General features: G+C 45.2%; 1 protein-coding gene across 1 annotated transcript in view; it reads left to right on the plus strand.

Moving 5' to 3' along the window:
- Positions 1-18831, plus strand: part of col6a1 (collagen, type VI, alpha 1) — a 45195-nt gene extending 26364 nt beyond the window's left edge. The window contains 11 exon segments of the mRNA XM_083781856.1: positions 7432-7501; positions 9626-9660; positions 10077-10113; positions 10356-10364; positions 10692-10769; positions 10772-10824; positions 12838-12947; positions 13233-13419; positions 16368-16542; positions 16915-16944; positions 17378-18831. Coding sequence (XP_083637982.1) covers positions 7432-7501; positions 9626-9660; positions 10077-10113; positions 10356-10364; positions 10692-10769; positions 10772-10824; positions 12838-12947; positions 13233-13419; positions 16368-16542; positions 16915-16944; positions 17378-17985 — 1392 coding nt within the window. The 3' untranslated portion in view covers positions 17986-18831.
- The last annotated feature ends 1078 nt before the right edge of the window (positions 18832-19909 follow it).

A 19909-nucleotide genomic window follows, 5' to 3' on the forward strand; every position in this document is an offset into this window, starting at 1 on the left:
GGTGGATTGTCAGGCCTGTTTTAAAAGATGTAAGTGGGCTGCATTTTTTGAGGGAGGGGATTCAGGGCATTCCACGCTTGGGTGGCAGTGCTGTAGAAAGAGAATTTACCCATTATTTGTTTTGAAAGCTACAGAGTAAAACGTTGGTGATTTTGATGTGATGTAAAACAGCAATGGCGTTGGGGCGGCTGTGGCTCAGGAGGTAGAGCAGGTCGTCCAATGATCCCTGGGTCGACGGTTCGAATCCCGGCTCCTCCTCCTGTCCACATGTCGAAGTGTCCTTGGGCAAGACACTGAACCCTACATTGCCTCTAATGAGTCGGTCGGTGTGAGCTTGCCACCATTGGTGTGTGAATGTGTGAAGTGAGGACGCTGGCGTCGACTGTTCGCCGCTTCAACTCCCAATGTATGAATTAATGAACCATTGTAAAGCGCTTTGAGCACTTGGCGCTATAAAAATGCAATTCATTCTTATTCTTATTATTACTATTGTACTTTGCGTGAGTCATTTCCGTAACAAACCTTGACTCTGGCTTGTGTAAAAAAATCTACGGAAGTAGCTGCTCTTCTCTTTCTGTCTCATAATGGTGGATATTTAGATACAAATGTCCTTTTTAGAAATAGATTCCATATTACAGATTCCAAGTTTCCATATTGAACGTATAATATATCACTGGCCAGATTTAATTCATGCCTTTCCGTTCTCGTCTCGTTCATCACCCTGTGTTTCAACAGACAAAAAGACTCTTCTCTCTTCAACAGTCACATACTTGTTTCCACAAGTTTTTGCCCCCAGCCAGTTTACTGGCATGTTTGAATGGACAATGACATTTACTGTACACAACAGGATCAAATGTGAAAATCAAATGAACCGTAATTAGACTCATGGGTGATTGAATGCGAGTTAAACAAAAAAAGCAGTGGGGAAAAAAAAGCAAACAACACTAAGAAAAAGCACAGTGTGCCTTTTGTGTTAAAACACAGTTGGTTCTGCTTTAGATTTGTATAAATTAATTGTTTTCACACGGTTCGGTGTGTTTGTGCTAAAACGCAGTTGGCCTACTTTGGGGTTTTTATAAACATATTGTTTTGACACTGTTCAGACATGTACTGAGTATAGCGACTAGCTTTACCTTGTTGCCAGGGGGGACTGGGTGTGTCAGAGAAGGTTAAGGTGCAGACCGCCCTCATAACCTTTAGTTTTAACACTTCACTGTGGTATGTCAACACTGACTGACTGTCTGGTAATAGGTGTCCTTATATATGACGCCATAGGAAGTTTATCTCTCCACGTGTGTGTGTGTGCGTGCGTGCGTGCGTGCGTGCGCGCATGCTTTTACGGGTGTTATGGAATATGGGCTATGTTTCATAGATCAGAAACTGTTTGAAGTTGGGAATGTGCAGTAATTGAATCCCTGTGTGTTGCGTGCGGGTGTGTGTGCGTGCATGCGTGTCTGTCTGTCTGTCTGCCTGTCTGTCTGTGTGAAGCATTTGTGCGTTTTCTGACTTATGTAATGAAGTAGAATCACGCATGCGCGTATCGTTAACAGGTGGTCAGCATTACTCTGTTAACCTGGGGAATGTCCGTGTGCAGCTAGTATCGTTTCTCTCAATCTCGCTCTATTTAGCTACAGTATCTATTTATCGACAACATCTATCTATCGACAGCATCTGTCTGTCTGTCTGTCTGTCTGTCTGTCTGTCTGTCTGTCTGTCTGTCTGTCTGTCTGTCTGTCTGTCTGTCTGTCTGTCTGTCTGTCATGCTGTGTAGAAGTATCGTCCAGCTGGTTTGAAATGACTCTGAATGGAGATCAAACGTCCCAAATTATCTAGTGTATCCTGATGATTGGTGGGTGCTGTCTGCCTGTTCCCCTACATCCACTGATGATTGGTGGGACTGTCTGCAGTGTCTGCCTGTCCCCCTGTCCCTGTCCCCCTATATCCACTGATGATTGGTGGGGCTGTTTGCAGTGTCTGCCTGTCCCTGTCTGTCTGTCTGTCCCTGTCCCTGTCTGCCTGTCCCCCGACATCGACCGCTCTTAGACATGTTGTGACGTTTAGCTATGCCGTTAAACATTTGATTAGCAAGGAGGAATTATTTGTAGCACAAAGGAAGCTCACCACATGAACTGGATTAATTGATGTTGTGTTCTGCAGTAGATGATTAATGAACTGGATTAATTGATGTTGTGTTCTACAGTAGATGTGTGAATGATTCAGGCAAGGTGGCGAAACAGATGTTCTGTGGATGTTTTTCTTAATGGATCGTAAAACCTTTTCTTTTACTTTAATCACTTTCACGACTGTAATGTAATACATCAGTTGTGGTGATAAATTAATAATACCATCCTTTAGTCCAAAATGCGGAAATGCCTATAGGTTACAATGCCTTTTAAGAAGCCATGCGTAACCACTTAAACCCAACGCCGCCGCAGCGCGAAGCTACTGACAGCGGCTAATGTTATGAGCTAACTGGACAGCAGAGCGGACGTAGAATACGCACATCGACAGGCTGGGTGCTGGGCTAAAGAAACTTTTGTATATAGTGGATGGAGCCCTGTTGCACACCACAGGTACAAGAAAGACGTTCTTTTTTGAGAATTCTGACAACGTTTCGATCTATTTGATCTTCATCAGGTCATGTGATGAACATACACAAAAGTTTGTACTTTTATAATAAGGGAGTGGCCCCCATTGTCCAATCAAAACACCACATTTTGGTGCCCCTCCCGTCACTGCAAGTGTGACTCGTCAGCCCTGAGTGAGACCCAGACATATTAATATACATATAATCTGTTCAGAAGTTTTAGTGCACCAATTAAAGCAGGACTGGACAGCAGGAAAGCCACAACAAAACACTGTGATTGAACCACGCAAACAACGGCCGCGAGGTAGTGACACAGAAACATACACGTTAAAAATAATAATAATATGGGAAAAATAAAATAAAAGGGGCACAGATGCACAACGGAGAGCGCTTGTTTCTCCTGGCACCTTAATGATACGCATGTCATTCTTGTTTATTTCTAGTAATTCTAGTCCCTGGTTACTAGTTACAGGATGCACTCCGCTGCTCTCTCTAAACTTGTCATTTTGTGGTAACATCCATTCTCCCAGTTAGTGAGTTTAGTGTCAGGGTTAGGTTCAGTCAAAGACATATCCACTCCCTCAGCCACGTTTAAGGAGTGCATGCCTTTTGTCCGACGGGGCATAGGTCCGATCCATTGGTCCCATCAACTACCTACCCCAAACCCTCACCCTATAACCATAACCGCGAGCACGGGGCAGCTCACCTAAACCTAACCCTGAGTCGGACCAATGCTCCGTCGAACCAATGGTCCATCGGACCAAAGTATGCCTCCCACGTTTAAGTATAGATCTAACTGTGGGAAAAAAACAAATCAAGGCTCGTAAAGTGGGGATAATTTGGACAAACATCTTAGAAAGATTATCCATGCTGTATCTACAGTATCTGGCCCATAATCTCCCTCTGATTACGTCACGGACACAGTAGAGCAGCTGCAGAGCTGGACTTCTCCTGCTCATTGCAGCTGGACGTTGTTGACAGAGAGTTGGTACTGTAGCGCTGATCTGACTCAGTGACTTTCTCACAATGATTTATTTTCTCCTTTTTGGGGGACGGGGGACGGGGGGGACGATAGTTATGGAATGGAAACCGTCAGAGAGAGGATTAATACAGTTGACATTTAGAGTAACTGAAGCGATGTTAATTTATAGATGTCCCTAATGAGACTCATATGTGCTGATTGGCAGGCAAATCACAAATCGAGGATACATTTCCACTTGATACCCCACTACCCACATAAACGCACGCACGCACGCATGCACATGCACACACACACACACACACACACACACACACACACACACATGCAAATTTGTCAGCGTCTATGCAGGCAGAGGTTGGCAGAAGTTAACAGCAGGACACATTTATCTCATCTGTCGTCCAGATCTTTCATTAGCCTGGCTAATAATTAAGCCAGACCGAATCAGCCGTTGGCCAAAAAAAAGTCTGGCTTATTAGCCAGGCTAATCTTTCACAGCTTCTGCCCAAGCCAGACAGACACCCTACTGAGATTACAGATTTCCTCATTTATTACCATTTCAATGAACCATTGATTATCTCCGCCAGGCCGAAGACAGGCTGGAGATGATTAGTTTGTCTCTGTCTGTCCGCAGCTATTCCCGCACACCACTGCTAATAGGCAAATAATTAAAAATATACATAGATCTCTATATACTGTAGGTGCATAATAAAAGTAACACAGACAGACACTTTGCATAACTGGGGGGGGGGGGGGGGGGGGGGATGCAATTTGCAATGTTCTCGCCTTGCATCGTTCCCAAGTAGATCGATGGCCTAGTATCGATAATACAATGCATGTACTGTATGAAGGACCCGATACAAGGGCAGGCAGAGATATGCCTGTATGAAGGACCCGATAACAAGGGCAGGCAGAGATATGCCTGTATGAAGGACCCGATAACAAGGGCAGGCAGAGATATGCGCTCCCCTGAGCACCCTTTTTGTGGAATTTGGCTCGGTGTGTGCACTGCTCGGAGTAGACAAAAATGATAAAATATACAAATATACCCATCATCATAAAAACATAATAATTACTATTCTAAAAATAGAACACTTGGGGAGTGCATGGGAGAGATGGGCAGTATTTGAAATACATGTATTTGAAATACGTATTTGAAATACTTTTTTGTATTTTGTAATTTGTATTTCGCTGGGATGGAAGAAATGAGATGTATTTTGTATCTAAATACTTTCAGATTGAGTATTTTCTGTATTTCAAATACATAAAATACTTTTTTTGTTTTAATGTAATTTTATTCTCAAATGGACACATGTTAAACATTTACACTGCCTCAGGTTAAAACTGTAGGGGCAAAACCAGGGGGGCAGTCAGACAGATATTTCGTGAAGCCACCAAGGAAATCGGGACTTCCTGAAAGTTCATATAATGGCCTGTTGTGGCGCTGTCATTGGGCCCAAAAAAACCCATAGCTCCATAGAGGCCCATGTATTTGGGCCCAACTTCACCTAGACTGTATTACCTTAATAAACATGGTCATGTCATATCATGTCCGTATCCGTAATGAGCACGAGTGGTGTGCGCATGCGTGAAATTGGAACGAGAGAAGTATGTAGGCAAACCATTGCCTACAACATGACGTAAGCATATCATCCGGCTCCAGCCCGGATCATATACCGAAATGAAATGGTGCCCTTTATGGTCATTTTTTAAATAAATGAGACCATGATTTTCCAAAAAGAATATTATGACATGAGAAATGAGACATTAAACTAGTGACTGGAAGCAGAAAGTATTCATGACCATGTTTATTAAGGTAATACAGTCTAGGATGAAGTTGGGCCCAAATACATGGGCCTCTCATGGTTTTTTTTGGGCCCAATGACAGCGCCACAACAGGCCATTATATGAACTTTCAGGAAGTCCCGATTTCCTTAGTGGCTTATACGCAATATCTGTCTGACTGCCCCCCTGACCCATACACACAACACAACACAATGTGTGATGTCACTTCTATTCCGCCTTACACACTCAAATTGAACCACAAATGAGAGGCAGAGTAGGGCGGGCCTTCAGTTGTTCAGAGTTACCATTCCTTTGTGGGTCCTGTTTTATTTGCTTAAAATATAAAGTGTATCATTCTTAATAATCTTCAATGTATTAGACATTCTGACAGGTCATTCATTTAATATTAATTATGAATTTACTTATCATTATACACATGTTCATGAAAATGTATTTTCATGTATTTTCAAAATACAAAATACGTATTTGTATCTCAAATACATTTCTCAGACCAGTATTTGTATTTTGTATTTAGATAAATTTTTCGACCCAGTATTTGTATTTTGTATCAAAATACATTTTCAATGTATTTTGCCCATCTCCCGGAGACACAGTTGAATTATGCTCATGACCTGATCTGCTGGTGAGGAGTTAGGGGCCGTCAATGCCTCAGGATATTATGTAAACATAACAGCAACATAGTTCTGCTCTTAATAAATCATAACCTGACCTTGATATACAAACTGTTTCTGATCCTCTCACACAGTGTATCTGATGTTTCTGATCGTCTCACACAGTGTTTCTGATGTTTCTTATCGTCTCACACAGTGTATCTGATGTTTCTGATCCTCTCACACAGTGTTTCTGATGTTTCTGATCCTCTCACACAGTGTATCTGATGTTTCTGATCCTCTCACACAGTGTTTCTGATGTTTCTGATCCTCTCTCACAGTGTATCTGATGTTTCTGATCCTCTCACACAGTGTATCTGATGTTTCTGATCCTCTCACACAGTGTTTCTGATGTTTCTGATCCTCTCTCACACAGTGTATCTGATGTTTCTGATCCTCTCACACAGTGTTTCTGATGTTTCTGATCCTCTCTCACAGTGTATCTGATGTTTCTGATCCTCTCACACAGTGTATCTGATGTTTCTGATCCTCTCACACAGTGTATCTGATGTTTCTGATCCTCTCACACAGTGTATCTGATGTTTCTGATCCTCTCACACAGTGTATCTGATGTTTCTGATCCTCTCTCACACAGTGTTTCTGATGTTTCTGATCCTCTCACACAGTGTATCTGATGTTTCTGATCCTCTCACACAGTGTATCTGATGTTTCTGATCCTCTCTCACACAGTGTTTCTGATGTTTCTGATCCTCTCACACAGTGTATCTGATGTTTCTGATCCTCTCACACAGTGTTTCTGATGTTTCTGATCCTCTCACACAGTGTATCTGATGTTTCTGATCCTCTCACACAGTGTATCTGATGTTTCTGATCCTCTCACACAGTGTATCTGATGTTTCTGATCCTCTCTCACACAGTGTTTCTGATGTTTCTGATCCTCTCACACAGTGTATCTGATGTTTCTGATCCTCTCACACAGTGTTTCTGATCCTCTCTCACACAGTGTTTCTGATGTTTCTGATCCTCTCACACAGTGTTTCTGATGTTTCTGATCCTCTCACACAGTGTATCTGATGTTTCTGATCGTCTCACACAGTGTATCTGATGTTTCTGATCCTCTCACACAGTGTTTCTGATGTTTCTGATCCTCTCACACAGTGTATCTGATGTTTCTGATCCTCTCACACAGTGTATCTGATGTTTCTGATCCTCTCTCACAGTGTATCTGATGTTTCTGATCCTCTCTCACACAGTGTTTCTGATGTTTCTGATCCTCTCACACAGTGTTTCTGATATTCTCTCACACAGTGTTTCTGATGTTTCTGATCCTCTCACACAGTGTATCTGATGTTTCTGATCCTCTCTCACACAGTGTTTCTGATGTTTCTGATCCTCTCTCACAGTGTTTCTGATATTCTCTCACACAGTGTTTCTCTTTCTGTCTACAGAACAACCTGTTTGGGGAATCAGGACCAAAAGGGGGCAAAGGTCACAGAGGAGGCGAGGGCAAGTCGGTAAGTATGCCAAAAAAAAACATCAAAGTAAAATCCTCAGTGTTCATTTACCTCCGTAATAGACCTGTAAATGTCAATTTGGTTACACTGACGATTTGTGTTTGCTTGCGTGCGTGCGTGCGTGCATGCGTGGATGCATGCGAGTGTGCGTGCGTTTGGGTGGGTGTGTGCATGCGTGCGTGCATGCACGCAAGCAAGCGTGTGTGCATACATACATGCATGTGTGTGTGCATAGGTGCATGTGCTTCAGAGTGCATGTACAAGTCCAGACATAGCATGGAGGGATTAATACTTCTGCCTCCAAAATAAATCCCTCCCCAATTCTAAACGTGCAACACATACCGCAGCATTTCCCCCAAAAAGTATGTCAACATAACATACTTCTTCCATTCCATGCTTTCACAAGAGCATCAGCTGGCAGTTGAAGTGACACAACACAACAAAAGGCTTGTCTCTTCCTGTAAGATGTACAATATGCATGGAGGCCTCATTCCATCATCCTTCAACTCTGACCTTTCCAATTATCACCACTCTCTCACTCTTACTCCAGTGGTTCTCCAAAGTGCGGTCCGGGGACTCCCCCAGGGTCCATGGAGGGATTCCAGGGGGTCCCCGGGAAAAAATTGTTAATATAGAATAAAGTTTTGATTTGACTATTTTAACCCTGCTACATACATTGGCTATTATTGCAAAATAGCAGATCTACAAGCTCACAACGCGTCACGAATCAATGTGTTGTTGTGAGGTTATAGATTTTTGAATTTGTTTTTGAAACGTTTTTTTAACAATGCAAATCTTGTCCGGCGGTTCCTGGCACCATATATTTTCAGATGGGGGGGTCTTTATTTATTTATTGATTGATTTATTTGACAGGGACAATGCTCATTAATCAACATTTCAGTTTTCACTTCAAATGTGCCAGAGTTAGCCATAAGCTAATGTACATCTGTAGTCCCTGAGCAGGCTCTTAAAATGGTAGTAAAACTAAACATACAATGACACATACAGTACAATACAATGCAATACAATACAGATAAAAGAAAGACGGAGTGTATCAACACCATGTGTTGATGCCATGCGGTCTGGGTCAAATACATATTAATTTAGTGCCGTTGACATGAAAAGGTTTGACAACCACTGATGTAGAATAAGCGTGAAGACCTGAACCCCATGGGCTCCATTCCATCAACCTTGAACTCCAACCTTTTCAATTTTCTTCCCTCACTTCCACTCACTGTGCTCCTCCCCCCCCCCCCCCCCCCCCCCCCCCCTCTCCTTGTGGCTCCGCTGCATATTTCTGCAGGAACACTTTGAGTTATGTCTGTGGGATGAATCTCCAGTCTACAATTAACTGCTGTTTCGCTTCTCTCTCTCTCTCTCTCTGTGTGTGTGTGTGTGTGTGTGTGTGTGTGTGTGTGTGTGTGTGTGTGTGGCGTGCGCCTGCCATCGTTGACACACACAAAATGAAAAAGAAAATAACTCTTAAAAGTGAAATTTGTGTCTGCTAAAACAAAACAGATGCGTTGCCCTTCAAGCAGCGCAAGAATGGTGTGTCAGGGAGACAGAATCACAGAACTGTGCAGTTTCTTGAGTTGTCGTTGTAGTTAGTTTGGGCTGAGTGTGTGGTGGGGGTGGGGGTGGGGGTGGATGTGGGTTAAAGCCTCGGATTCTGGTTTGCATCGAATTCAAAGGGAATAACGTTTTTTTCCTCTTAAAACATCATCACATTTAAGGCCCAGGGATTTATTTATTTTTCTTCTTTTTACTGTAAGTTAGACCCCAGTTCTAACCATGCAGTCGGTTTACGTGTCGGTCAAGAGGAGAAACAGTGGTCTGGATGATTTTTATACTGGTAAATACTGTAAGTTAGCCCCCAGTTTCTAACCATGCAGTCAGTTTATGTTCAGTCAAGAGGAGAGACAGTGGTCTGGGTGATTTTATACTGGTGAATACTCATTTACTGTAAGTTAGCCCAGTTCTAACCATGCAGTCAGTTTATGATCAGTCAGAGGAGAGACAGTGGTCTGGATGATTTTATACTGGTACACGATAGTGACTCACTCATCCTCCCCATTCTCCCTGCCTCGCTCTCTGCATCTCTCACTGTCTGTAATCTCTCGTTCTCCAGGACCTCCTGGGCCTCCAGGACCACCAGGAACCGATGTGAGTGTAAAATAAAAAGTTAAAAAACATGATTTAATCAGTCTTATACCTTTTGACCTTCCTTCACCCCTGAACTCGCCATAGCCACGGGGCTGGGCGGGCTAAGTACCCAAGACTTTAATTCCCCCTGTGGCCATATTGGTTTGCACTTGAAGTTGATACTGCAAGTCAAAAGCCACAGGGCCAATTTCCTGGACACAATAAGCGAGCAGCGTTTGACCGAGAGGCTGCCTCTGAAGTAGAAAGCTCAATTCAAGATGTGTGTTTTTTTTTTCTTTCTTTTTTGGGTTTTTTGGAAAGACCTCAAGTTGTGTCCGTGTGCTCTGTGAGTTATGTAATATTACACTGCACCACACCGCACCATAACCGTATCCTAACACACATTCCACCTCCTTTTTGTTCTTCCTCTTCTTCAGGAATGTGAGATTCTGGATATCATCATGAAGCTGTGCTGTGAGTCCTCCCTCGAACCGTGAACATGCAGTTGCACACATTATTCCAGACACACAAACTCAAATACACACGTACACTACAGTGTATCCACAAACACAGTACACACTCTTTACTTCAGCAGCCCACTGCAGAATCACATTCGGTGGAAACCCTGAGAATGTACAGATTGTTATGTTGGCTCTTGATTAATGATCTTATTTTTGTTTATCTTTTTTTTGCGTACTTCCTCCCTCATCTCACAGCGTGTTGTGGTAAGTTTGATCTCCACCTACCAGATCCTTTTTATATTATTTCCCCCCCCCCCCACCCAATTAGAAACATATGGCGCTGGCCAATCTTAAGTATTTCCCCTATACTTATCTCTAATCATTACAGTAGAGTCTACTGTACTGATTGTTTTGTGTGATTACTGACTGTAATTGTGCGTGTGTGTGTGTGTGTGTGTGTGTGTGTGTGTGTGTGTGTGTGTGTGTGTGTGTGTGTGTGTGTGTGTGTGCGTGTGTGTGTGTGTGTGTGTGTGTGTGTGTGTGTGCGTGCGTGCCTGTGTGTGCATGCATGTGTGCGTGTGTGTGCTTTAGAGTGTAAGTGCGGGCCTCTGGACCTGGCCTTTATCGTGGACAGCTCAGAGAGTATCGGTTCGTCCAACTTCGCCCTGGCCAAGACTTCATCGTCACCGTCATCGACCGCCTGATGAAGGACCAGGGAGTCAAAGTCAGTGAGGCTGATTTGTGTCTTATCTAATTCCTTATTTAATATTTATTTTGGCTTGAATGCCTCTTTAAAATGTTTTTGCTCCGCTAGAGCAGTCAACCCACAGAGCCTATAGTCCCTCCACATGCCAGAACTGTACCTCTCAGTAGTTCCGGAGTGGTCCCAACGGATTGTGTGGCCCTGGTCTATCCCTAGTGGGTCTGATCGAGGGTAGCTACTGGGACGTAAGTCGGGACTTGATCACCCCACCTGGGTCACCCGAGTGAGGGTATGATGTTGGAAGACCCGAAACCCTGATGATCTTGGGATACATCACTGAGGATACGTCCCAGGTGATGACCTTGGGATACATCACTGAGGATACATCCAGGTGATGACCTCTGCAGGATACATCACTGAGGATGCGTCCCAGGAGATGACCTTGGGATACATCACTGAGGATACGTCCCAGGTGATGACCTCTGCAGGATACATCACTGAGGATACGTCCCAGGTGATGACCTTGGGATACATCACTGAGGATACGTCCCAGGTGATGACCTTGGGATACATCACTGAGGATGCGTCCCAGAGTGATGACCTCTGCAGGATACATCACTGAGGATACGTCCCAGGTGATGACCTTGGATACATCACTGAGGATACGTCCCGGGTGATGACCTCTGCAGGATACATCACTGAGGATACGTCCCAGGTGATGACCTTGGGATACATCCTGAGGATACGTCCCAGGTGATGACCTTGGGATACATCACTGAGGATGCGTCCCAGGTGATGACCTTGGGATACCATCACTGAGGATACGTCCCAGGTGATGACCTTGGGATACATCTCTGAGGATACGTCCCAGGTGATGACCTTGGGATACATCACTGAGGATGCGTCCCAGGTGATGACCTTGGGATACATCACTGAGGATACGTCCCAGGTGCATCCAAGCGATGTAGTTTCGTAGTTTCTTTCTGAGGGCTCTAAAGATGGATATGTTGGTCACACACATAGTACGTTAATAATAATAATCTCAGCCATGACTTTCGACCTGGCTGAGAGTGTTGTGTTCACAGCACTTGGGAATCTGCAGCACCTGGTTAGCAGCTGCATGGAACCTGGAGTTGTTCGTTGAGGAAAGAAAATAGTTTTCTTTGTAATGAATAGAAACTCATCTATACCTGTTAGTTCGATTGATCCATGCCGGAACGCAGTTCATCGACTGATCATTAAGTAAACATGCTCTGAATATGCATGACCACTTAACGATGGGTCGGCCGCGACCGCGCTTTCGAGATTTTCAACTGATGCCCTGATGCAGAAAAGATCGACTGAACCACCATCGGCCGGCGTACGATGGTTGCCACGAGCCTAAAATGGCCAATCTGCGCAAGGTCTTCGGCTATTTTGGGGCGTGCAAAACACGCACGCGCAGCTGCATAAACCAGGCCTTTATAGTGACATGCCTTATATGCACTGTCTTGGTAGAGTGACCATTGTTTGACCCACGAGGGGTTGTTTAAGTTAACGTGATGATACAGTGTAAGCTCCAGAGTGTAGTAAAGGCGTAGAGGCTCCACAGTGTTGTAAAGCTGTAGAGGCTGCATGGGGAGTTGCTTTGCGGACAGAGAACTCAAAATAGAAATGTGTGAATGGAGAAAACATTTTTTCCTCATGGTTTGGACACTTACTTTTATATCACGCCAATGACGCTGTCATTCCAGTGTGGATATAATTACTCAAGGTGGGTGTGGCTCAGAAATGTTAACAGAGGAAAACATGTGCCTGCACGTGCACGCACGCACGCACGCACACACACACACACGCACGCACGCACGCACGCACGCACGCACGCACGCACACACACACACACACACACACACACACACACACACACACACACACACACACACACACACACACACACACACACACACACACACACACACACACACACACACACACACACACACAAACAAACATGCACATAAACACTCACTCATCCTTTCCTGTTTCTCTTTCCAGTTTGGGGCTAATGAGTCCCGGATAGGTGTGGTTCAGTACAGTGGAGAGAAGGCCCAAGAAGCTGTCCAGCTCGGAGACCCCAACATCAAGACCCTCACGGAGCTGAAACAGTGAGTTAGCGCACGCACACACACACGCACGCACGCACACACACACACACGCACACACACAGACAGACACAGACACACACACAATCCGGTTTACTGTAACCGTTACTAAAGACTAGGCCATCTCTCTTCCCGTGTGTGTGTGTGTGTGTGTGTGTGTGTGTGTGTGTGTGTGTGTGTGTGTGTGTGCGTGTGCGTGTGCGTGTGCGTGTGCGTGTGCGTGTGTGTGTGTGTGTGCGTGTGCGTGTGCGTGTGCGTGTGCGTGTGCGTGCGTACGTGTGCGTGCAGGGCTGTGAGGAACCTGCGTTGGCTGGCCGAGGCCACATACACGGGCGAGGCCCTGCAGTTCTCTCTGAACAACATGATCAACCGCCTGACCAAGGAGAACCGAGTGGTTCTGGTGCTGACCGACGGACGCTCCGACATCAGCAGAGACACGGTTCCCCTCAACACGCTCTGCGGGAAAGGCATCAGGGTGAGGCTCAATAACACTCCAATACTCAGTCCAGACCTGTAACCTGTAATCACTTAAACCCTCTACTCTTTAGTAAACTTGACCGGAGTTGGCTTTGGACTTGGAACACTTTTTTGAGGCTATGCCCAGCTTTTAGTAAGGGCATTTTATCAGGTAATTGACCAATCTGGGAACTAAATCGTTACCAAGAAATTTCTTCACCAATGTGTTTCTAAAGGTGTCTAATAACGTAATAATGTACTAAAAGTTTGAAATTCAACTCCTGGGGGAAGTCCAAATTTCATCATTCTTTAAGTAGCATGTGATATATGAAACTAGAGGGTTTTCATGATTCTGAATCCATTCCAAGCATTAGTTTTGCACAAAAAACACTCCTTGGGCTAAATTAGGCCATATCCACTTATCCACCAAATGACGGCTATGGCCGTTTTCCTCCCAAGGAGTGTTTTTTTGTGCAAAACTATGGCCCAAGAATGATACCCGTGATACCCATCATAGTATAGCCCATACTATGATGTATGATGATTAGAGCGCCCCCCTCAGGCCCTCACTTCACACACGCTCCCAATCTCTTCACCGAAAATAGCCGATCTACAAGCTCTCAACGCGTCACAACGTGGCGCGTTGTGAGCTTGTGGATTGACTATTTTCGTGAGAATGTTCACTCCAGAATAGGCATGTTTAGGACTCGAGAGGCTTTAGGGAAACCGAGAGTGTCAAAATTGACCCATAAATGATAATTGACCCTTTTTACACTGTTATTTAACTCCAGGGTCAAATGTTACTCAGAGTTTACTGTGTAAGCTTTTACCATGCTTTTACGATGCTTTTACGATGCTTGTCGGATAATGAATGCTTCTTACGGACCTGACTTGTAGGTGACTCTTGGAGTCGACCCATTTATATAAGAACAAATTTCAAGTTAATTCATGGTACTAAAGTCTTCTGTTACGGACAACTTTAATTCGAACTCCCGCCTGTGTCAGTTCCCAGTTCCCACCCCTCTGGCTCTTAAAACACGCTAAAACAAATGCTGTCCATTCTATTCAAATAGCTGATTATAGCTGATCTGGCCTGCATTTTTGTTCACTAAATTATAAATACACAAATACACAAATGTACCAACCTACAGTACACAGTAAAATTTCGCAGTGTTTACTGATCCATTTATAACACTGAGAATGGTCAAATATTGGTCCATTTGGAACCTGGAAGTATAAATAACCATACATTATTTGTACTGTATATACTGTAGCATCCCAACCAGGGGTCATCGCCATGTTTGCTTCTGGTGGATCTTTATCAAAATTAATTTTTTTCCACATACATACGAAATGTATACTATGTCATCGTATATTGTTGTAAATAAGTGTACATATTCTGAAGAAACCCTGGAGACTATTGGTCATTATGATCAAAATAATAATTAGAACATTATAACGGTGTGTAAAAAATAAAATAAAAACATCTTCTCCACAGACATTATATTGATGACCCCTGACCCCAACCATCCCTACAGTGCTGAAGAACAACCATTTTGTTTAACCCATTTAGAGGATGACCCTGAGGATGATTCTACAAATGTCTTCTAAATCCTGACAGTTTTCTGAAAAACCCTATGTTGTCAGTGATTTCTCAAACATATTCATGTCAAGGTCCCCAAATTTATGACATAGGCTGCCGACTCCCCAATCTGAAAATACAATATGTTGTTCGAGGAACCCCCTCCCCAGTAGTAAAGATTTTAGTTAAAAACTCGCTGTGAAAGAATATATGTAACCAAATTTGACTGAGAGACTGCCATTGGATTTTTTTTAATTTTTGTTTTTTCATGTCATAATATGAAAGCAGGGAAACATAGCTTCAAATTGACGTATTGGTTGTTCAGTTTGACCCACCAGTTCTGGAGATATGGCTTATAGAGTAATGTCTTGCAGAAAACAGCGAGTTGAGAAAACAGGCTTGAAAGGTTCACTTCTGTGGTCTCTAATAGGGGATTCACACTGAGACGGACTGAATCCGTTTCATTGGAACCGTTTTCGAATACGGTTGCCTGGTCCCCGATGGCCATGATTCACATTGCCCGAGATTCAACAACGCACCCGGGTACACTTGCATAATACACTTTAATCCTCCTGATGACGGTGTGCTTGATGGCTGGCGCGCACGGACACTGACCATCAACTGTGCGACATTGTCTCAAATGAATCCAGACACACTGAATTGCATTATTATTATTATTTAGTTTTACTTTGGAAACTGTGCCAAGCAAAGCCCAAGGTCCACGTGTAGTCCGCAGAATAAGATCAGCGCGGTGCTGCGCGTATAAGCAGATTCAACAGGAGAAGGGCGGCGTTGAGAAATGCGCTGGTGTTACGCATCGTGCAGAGGCTGTGTTTGTTTTTGTTGACGCTTGGCTCGTCGACTGCATGCATTCACATTGGAACGATCCGTATCTGAATACACTTCAACGGTCCAGAGACCCTCCCCCCATGCGGTCCCGGGGACGGTTGGGCGATCCGCTCCCGGGAACGGTACGCATCATTCACACTACCACAACATCTGCCAAGTGGTCCCGAGTGCGCACCCGGGACCATAGTGTGAATCCCCTATCACATTACACCTAGCTACATGTTTAAGCATTTATTTCATATTTACATGTCGATTTCAGCTCTGACACTTATTTCAGACATGCTCTAGTATGTGAAGAGTCTGCCTGTGCTATTAACTCATTTTGAAAATTAAAATAAAATAACATTTCTCCTCTGGTGAAAAGCTGGAATTTGCGCGATGGCAGTCTCTCAGTCAAATCTGGTCACATATAGTCAATGATTTCAGGCACACTTTTACGAGTTTTCTAAAATATTTTTCAATAGCTAAAAGTATGACATAATGCTTGAAACAAACAAAAAGGGGTTAAACACACCCGCGGCGTGCTGTTCCTCCAGGTGGGAGGTCTCGGGGTGAAGGATTACTCGGGCCGCCAGCCTAACAAAGAGCAGCTGGAGGACGTGGTGTGCCAGAGCGACGTGGACAAGCCCGGCTTCACCTTCGTCCTGGACAACTGGGCCGAGCTTCTGGACGACACCTTCCTGCAGAACCTCACCGCCAGCATCTGTCAAGGTACGACACAACACACACAGAACCTCACCGCCAGCATCTGTCAAGGTATGACACAAACACACAGAACCTCACCGCCAGCATCTGTCAAGGTATGACACAAACACACAGAACCTCACCGCCAGCATCTGTCAAGGTATGACACAAACACACAGAACCTCACCGCCAGCATCTGTCAAGGTATGACACAAACACACAGAACCTCACCGCCAGCATCTGTCAAGGTACAACACAAACACACAGAACCTCACCGCCAGCATCTGTCAAGGTACAGAACACATACACAAACACACAGTGCAGGACGGTGCTACATTTATCATTCCAAATAAATAAACTGACTTGATTCGTTTTTTTCCCTCTTGCTTCCAACACCAGATAAGAAGTGTCCGAACTACAAATGTCCCAGTAAGTCTGTTTTCTCTTGTACTACATACATATGAAATGAATAGTGGCGTCTAACCAGAGTGCAATACAGTAATACAGTATGGGAATAAATACACTTGTTTGTTGAATGTACAGAATGTACAGTAGTATATAATAAATAGAAAATAAATAGAAAAATAGGTAAGTATAAATAGAAATAAGGGGGATGCACATACATATATGATATATCCCACGTGCCACATTTTCATCGCCCTTGACTTAACTTTTCTCATTCTTCTCCTGAATGTCGACCAAACTCCTTTCCGATCGATCCCTGCTTTTCTTCTTTACATCTTTATCTAAGAATCCCCCTCAGTCTTCCTTGCTAAACATCTGCTGTCCTTGAAGTCATCACCACTGAGGCTGGCCAAGGTGTCTCGTTATTGACCCCCCTGTTGTGTTCCGTACGTTACAGTCTCCTTCGCAGAGGACACCGACGTCCTGCTGATGATGGACAGCTCGGCCAGCGTCGGCCAGAAGAACTTCGACACCAGCAAGGCGTTCGTCCGCCGCCTGGCCGAGCGCTTCCTGGGCGCCGACCGCAAGGGGCGCGCCGTGGCCCGGGTGGGCGTGGGCCAGTACAGCCGCACCGCCCGCATGGAGCAGGAGATGACCGCCAACCTCACGCAGCTGGCGTTCCACGTGGGCGAGGCCGCCTTCCAGAACGACGGCACCGACGTGGTCGGCGCCATGAACTTCGCCATGCAGCGCTTCCAGGGCCGCGGCGACTCGGCGGGCAGCCGCAAGAAGAAGCTGGTGCTGTTCTCGGACGGCCGCTCGCAGGGCGTCACGGAGGCCGTGCTGGAGAAGCGCGTGCGGCAGGTGGCGGACGCCGGCGTGGAGCTCTATGTGGTCAGCGTGGGCACGCAGGTCAACGAAGTCAACCTGCGCACGCTGGTGAGCCGCGGCCGGCGGGACGACGTGACCTTCGCCCAGCGACACCTGTTCCGCGTGCCCGACTACGCCTCTCTGCTGCGGGGCGTCTTCCACCAGACCGTGTCCCGCAGGGTCTCCCTGGCCTAACCTGCCTTCCGCACAATGTGGACAAACATGCTTTATAGGTTTTTTCTTTATAGGTCCATTACCAAAGTATTCGGTTTCACTCAATTTATAATACACTGTTCAGTGCTTTTTTTTTTTTTATGTCAGAATACGACTAACGATTGTGTGTTTGGCAGACGGTAACGTCTGTATAAGTAGAGGGGCAGCTCCCAGTCCTGGAGCGTTAGCAGTGGGCCGTGGTTCGCTATAAGCACCACACTTTACGCTAACCACGCTAACCCATGGCCCAGTACGCTAACCACGCTAACCCAAGCCTATTTTGGGCATGATGTCATAATAGTCGGAAGTCTTCGACAAAACAAATTCAAAAATAGATCTACAAGCTCCCAAAGTGTTGCCATGTGACGGGGAAACGCCGTCGTTGGAACGGCTATTTCTGCTATTAGGCTATCTAATAGGGCTTAAGTGGCAACTGTACACAATGTGTAGGTTGATTTACACACCTACGTTAGCTGCATCGCTGTGCCTTTTGGACCTGTTCACCTCCTCTTTGTTAGGGGCTGATTACGTCCATGGTCTCTCCAGGACTGGGGCCCTGCCACCCCCCCCACCTCCCCCCAGCATGAAGGATTGTGTTCAGGGTCTGTTAAATATTGTTCTTGTAGATCATCAAACCAAACCGACCGGGAATGCCGGACGTGACATCAGACTGGCTTTTCTACACACAAAAACACGCATGCACGCATGCACACACACACTAGCACACATGCGTGGCCGCGTGCGTACGCGCGCGCGCACACACACACACACACACACACACACACACACACACACACACACACACACACACACACACACACACACACACACACACACACACACACACAGCACGCACACACGCACGCACGCAGACACTAAAGAAACATTAATCTTCACCTGGTGCTCATGAAAAAAGACAGAACAGCTGGACGCAGCATGTGCAATCCATGCAAATATGTGTGTGTGTGTGTGTGTGTGTGTGCGTGCGCCTGTGTGTGTGCGTGCAATTGTAGCGTGTGTGTGTATGTGAAGTGCACGTACCTGTACATGCGTGCATGCATGTCTAAGGAGATGACTCTTTTAAAGACATGTAGCCATGGGGGGATTGTTCTGTGTAAACACTCCTTATGGGGTCACTGGTTCCAATGACGGTTCCAATGCTGTTTATCGTCATCTGTGTGGCAGCGTAGCCCTTGTTGAACATACACATGCTCTCACAGCGCGCACACACACACACACACACACACACACACACACACACACACACACACACATATGGACAGCATCAATCAGACAGGGAAACATCTGTTATTATGACTGATTGTCCAGAGATGAAAAACAACGTCAAAGACAAACGAGCTGTGACACGTCATACGTCAGCTAGCTCCCCTGTGATAATAGTTCATAAACCGAGCTATCGTCGGTGTACTGTAGTGAGCAGTGGTCCATCCGTAGCTGCTGTACTGTTATTATCTTTGGTGCTATACGTGTATCAGCCTCTACCCCCCCCCCCCCCCCTCCCATGTTGTCAATGAAGACCATGTTGTTACCTGAGGATACATGTTGAAAGAGCTCCTTAAATAAAGGTTGCTACTCCCAAATGTCTCGGCTCATTTTGTTTTTTCATTCACTCACAGCAGGCAAACCAACACATGTGTGCTGTTGGCTGCACGCATACAGATGCCTGTGGGCGCATGCATGTGTGTGTATGCACGCACACATCACATGCATGGACAGCACAAAATAAATACGCACCCAAAAACACATTGACATGTTCACTCCAAAGGACAAGCATGGTTCCTTAAGCTACTAGTCTCTCTCTTTCTCTCTGTCTCTGTCTCTGTCTCTGTCTCTCTCTCTCTCTCTCTCTCTCACACACACACACACACACGTACACCGCACACAC

The sequence above is a fragment of the Protomyctophum parallelum genome (assembly GCF_964188405.1).
Source record: "Protomyctophum parallelum genome assembly, chromosome: 14".
Lineage (NCBI taxonomy): Eukaryota > Metazoa > Chordata > Actinopteri > Myctophiformes > Myctophidae > Protomyctophum > Protomyctophum parallelum.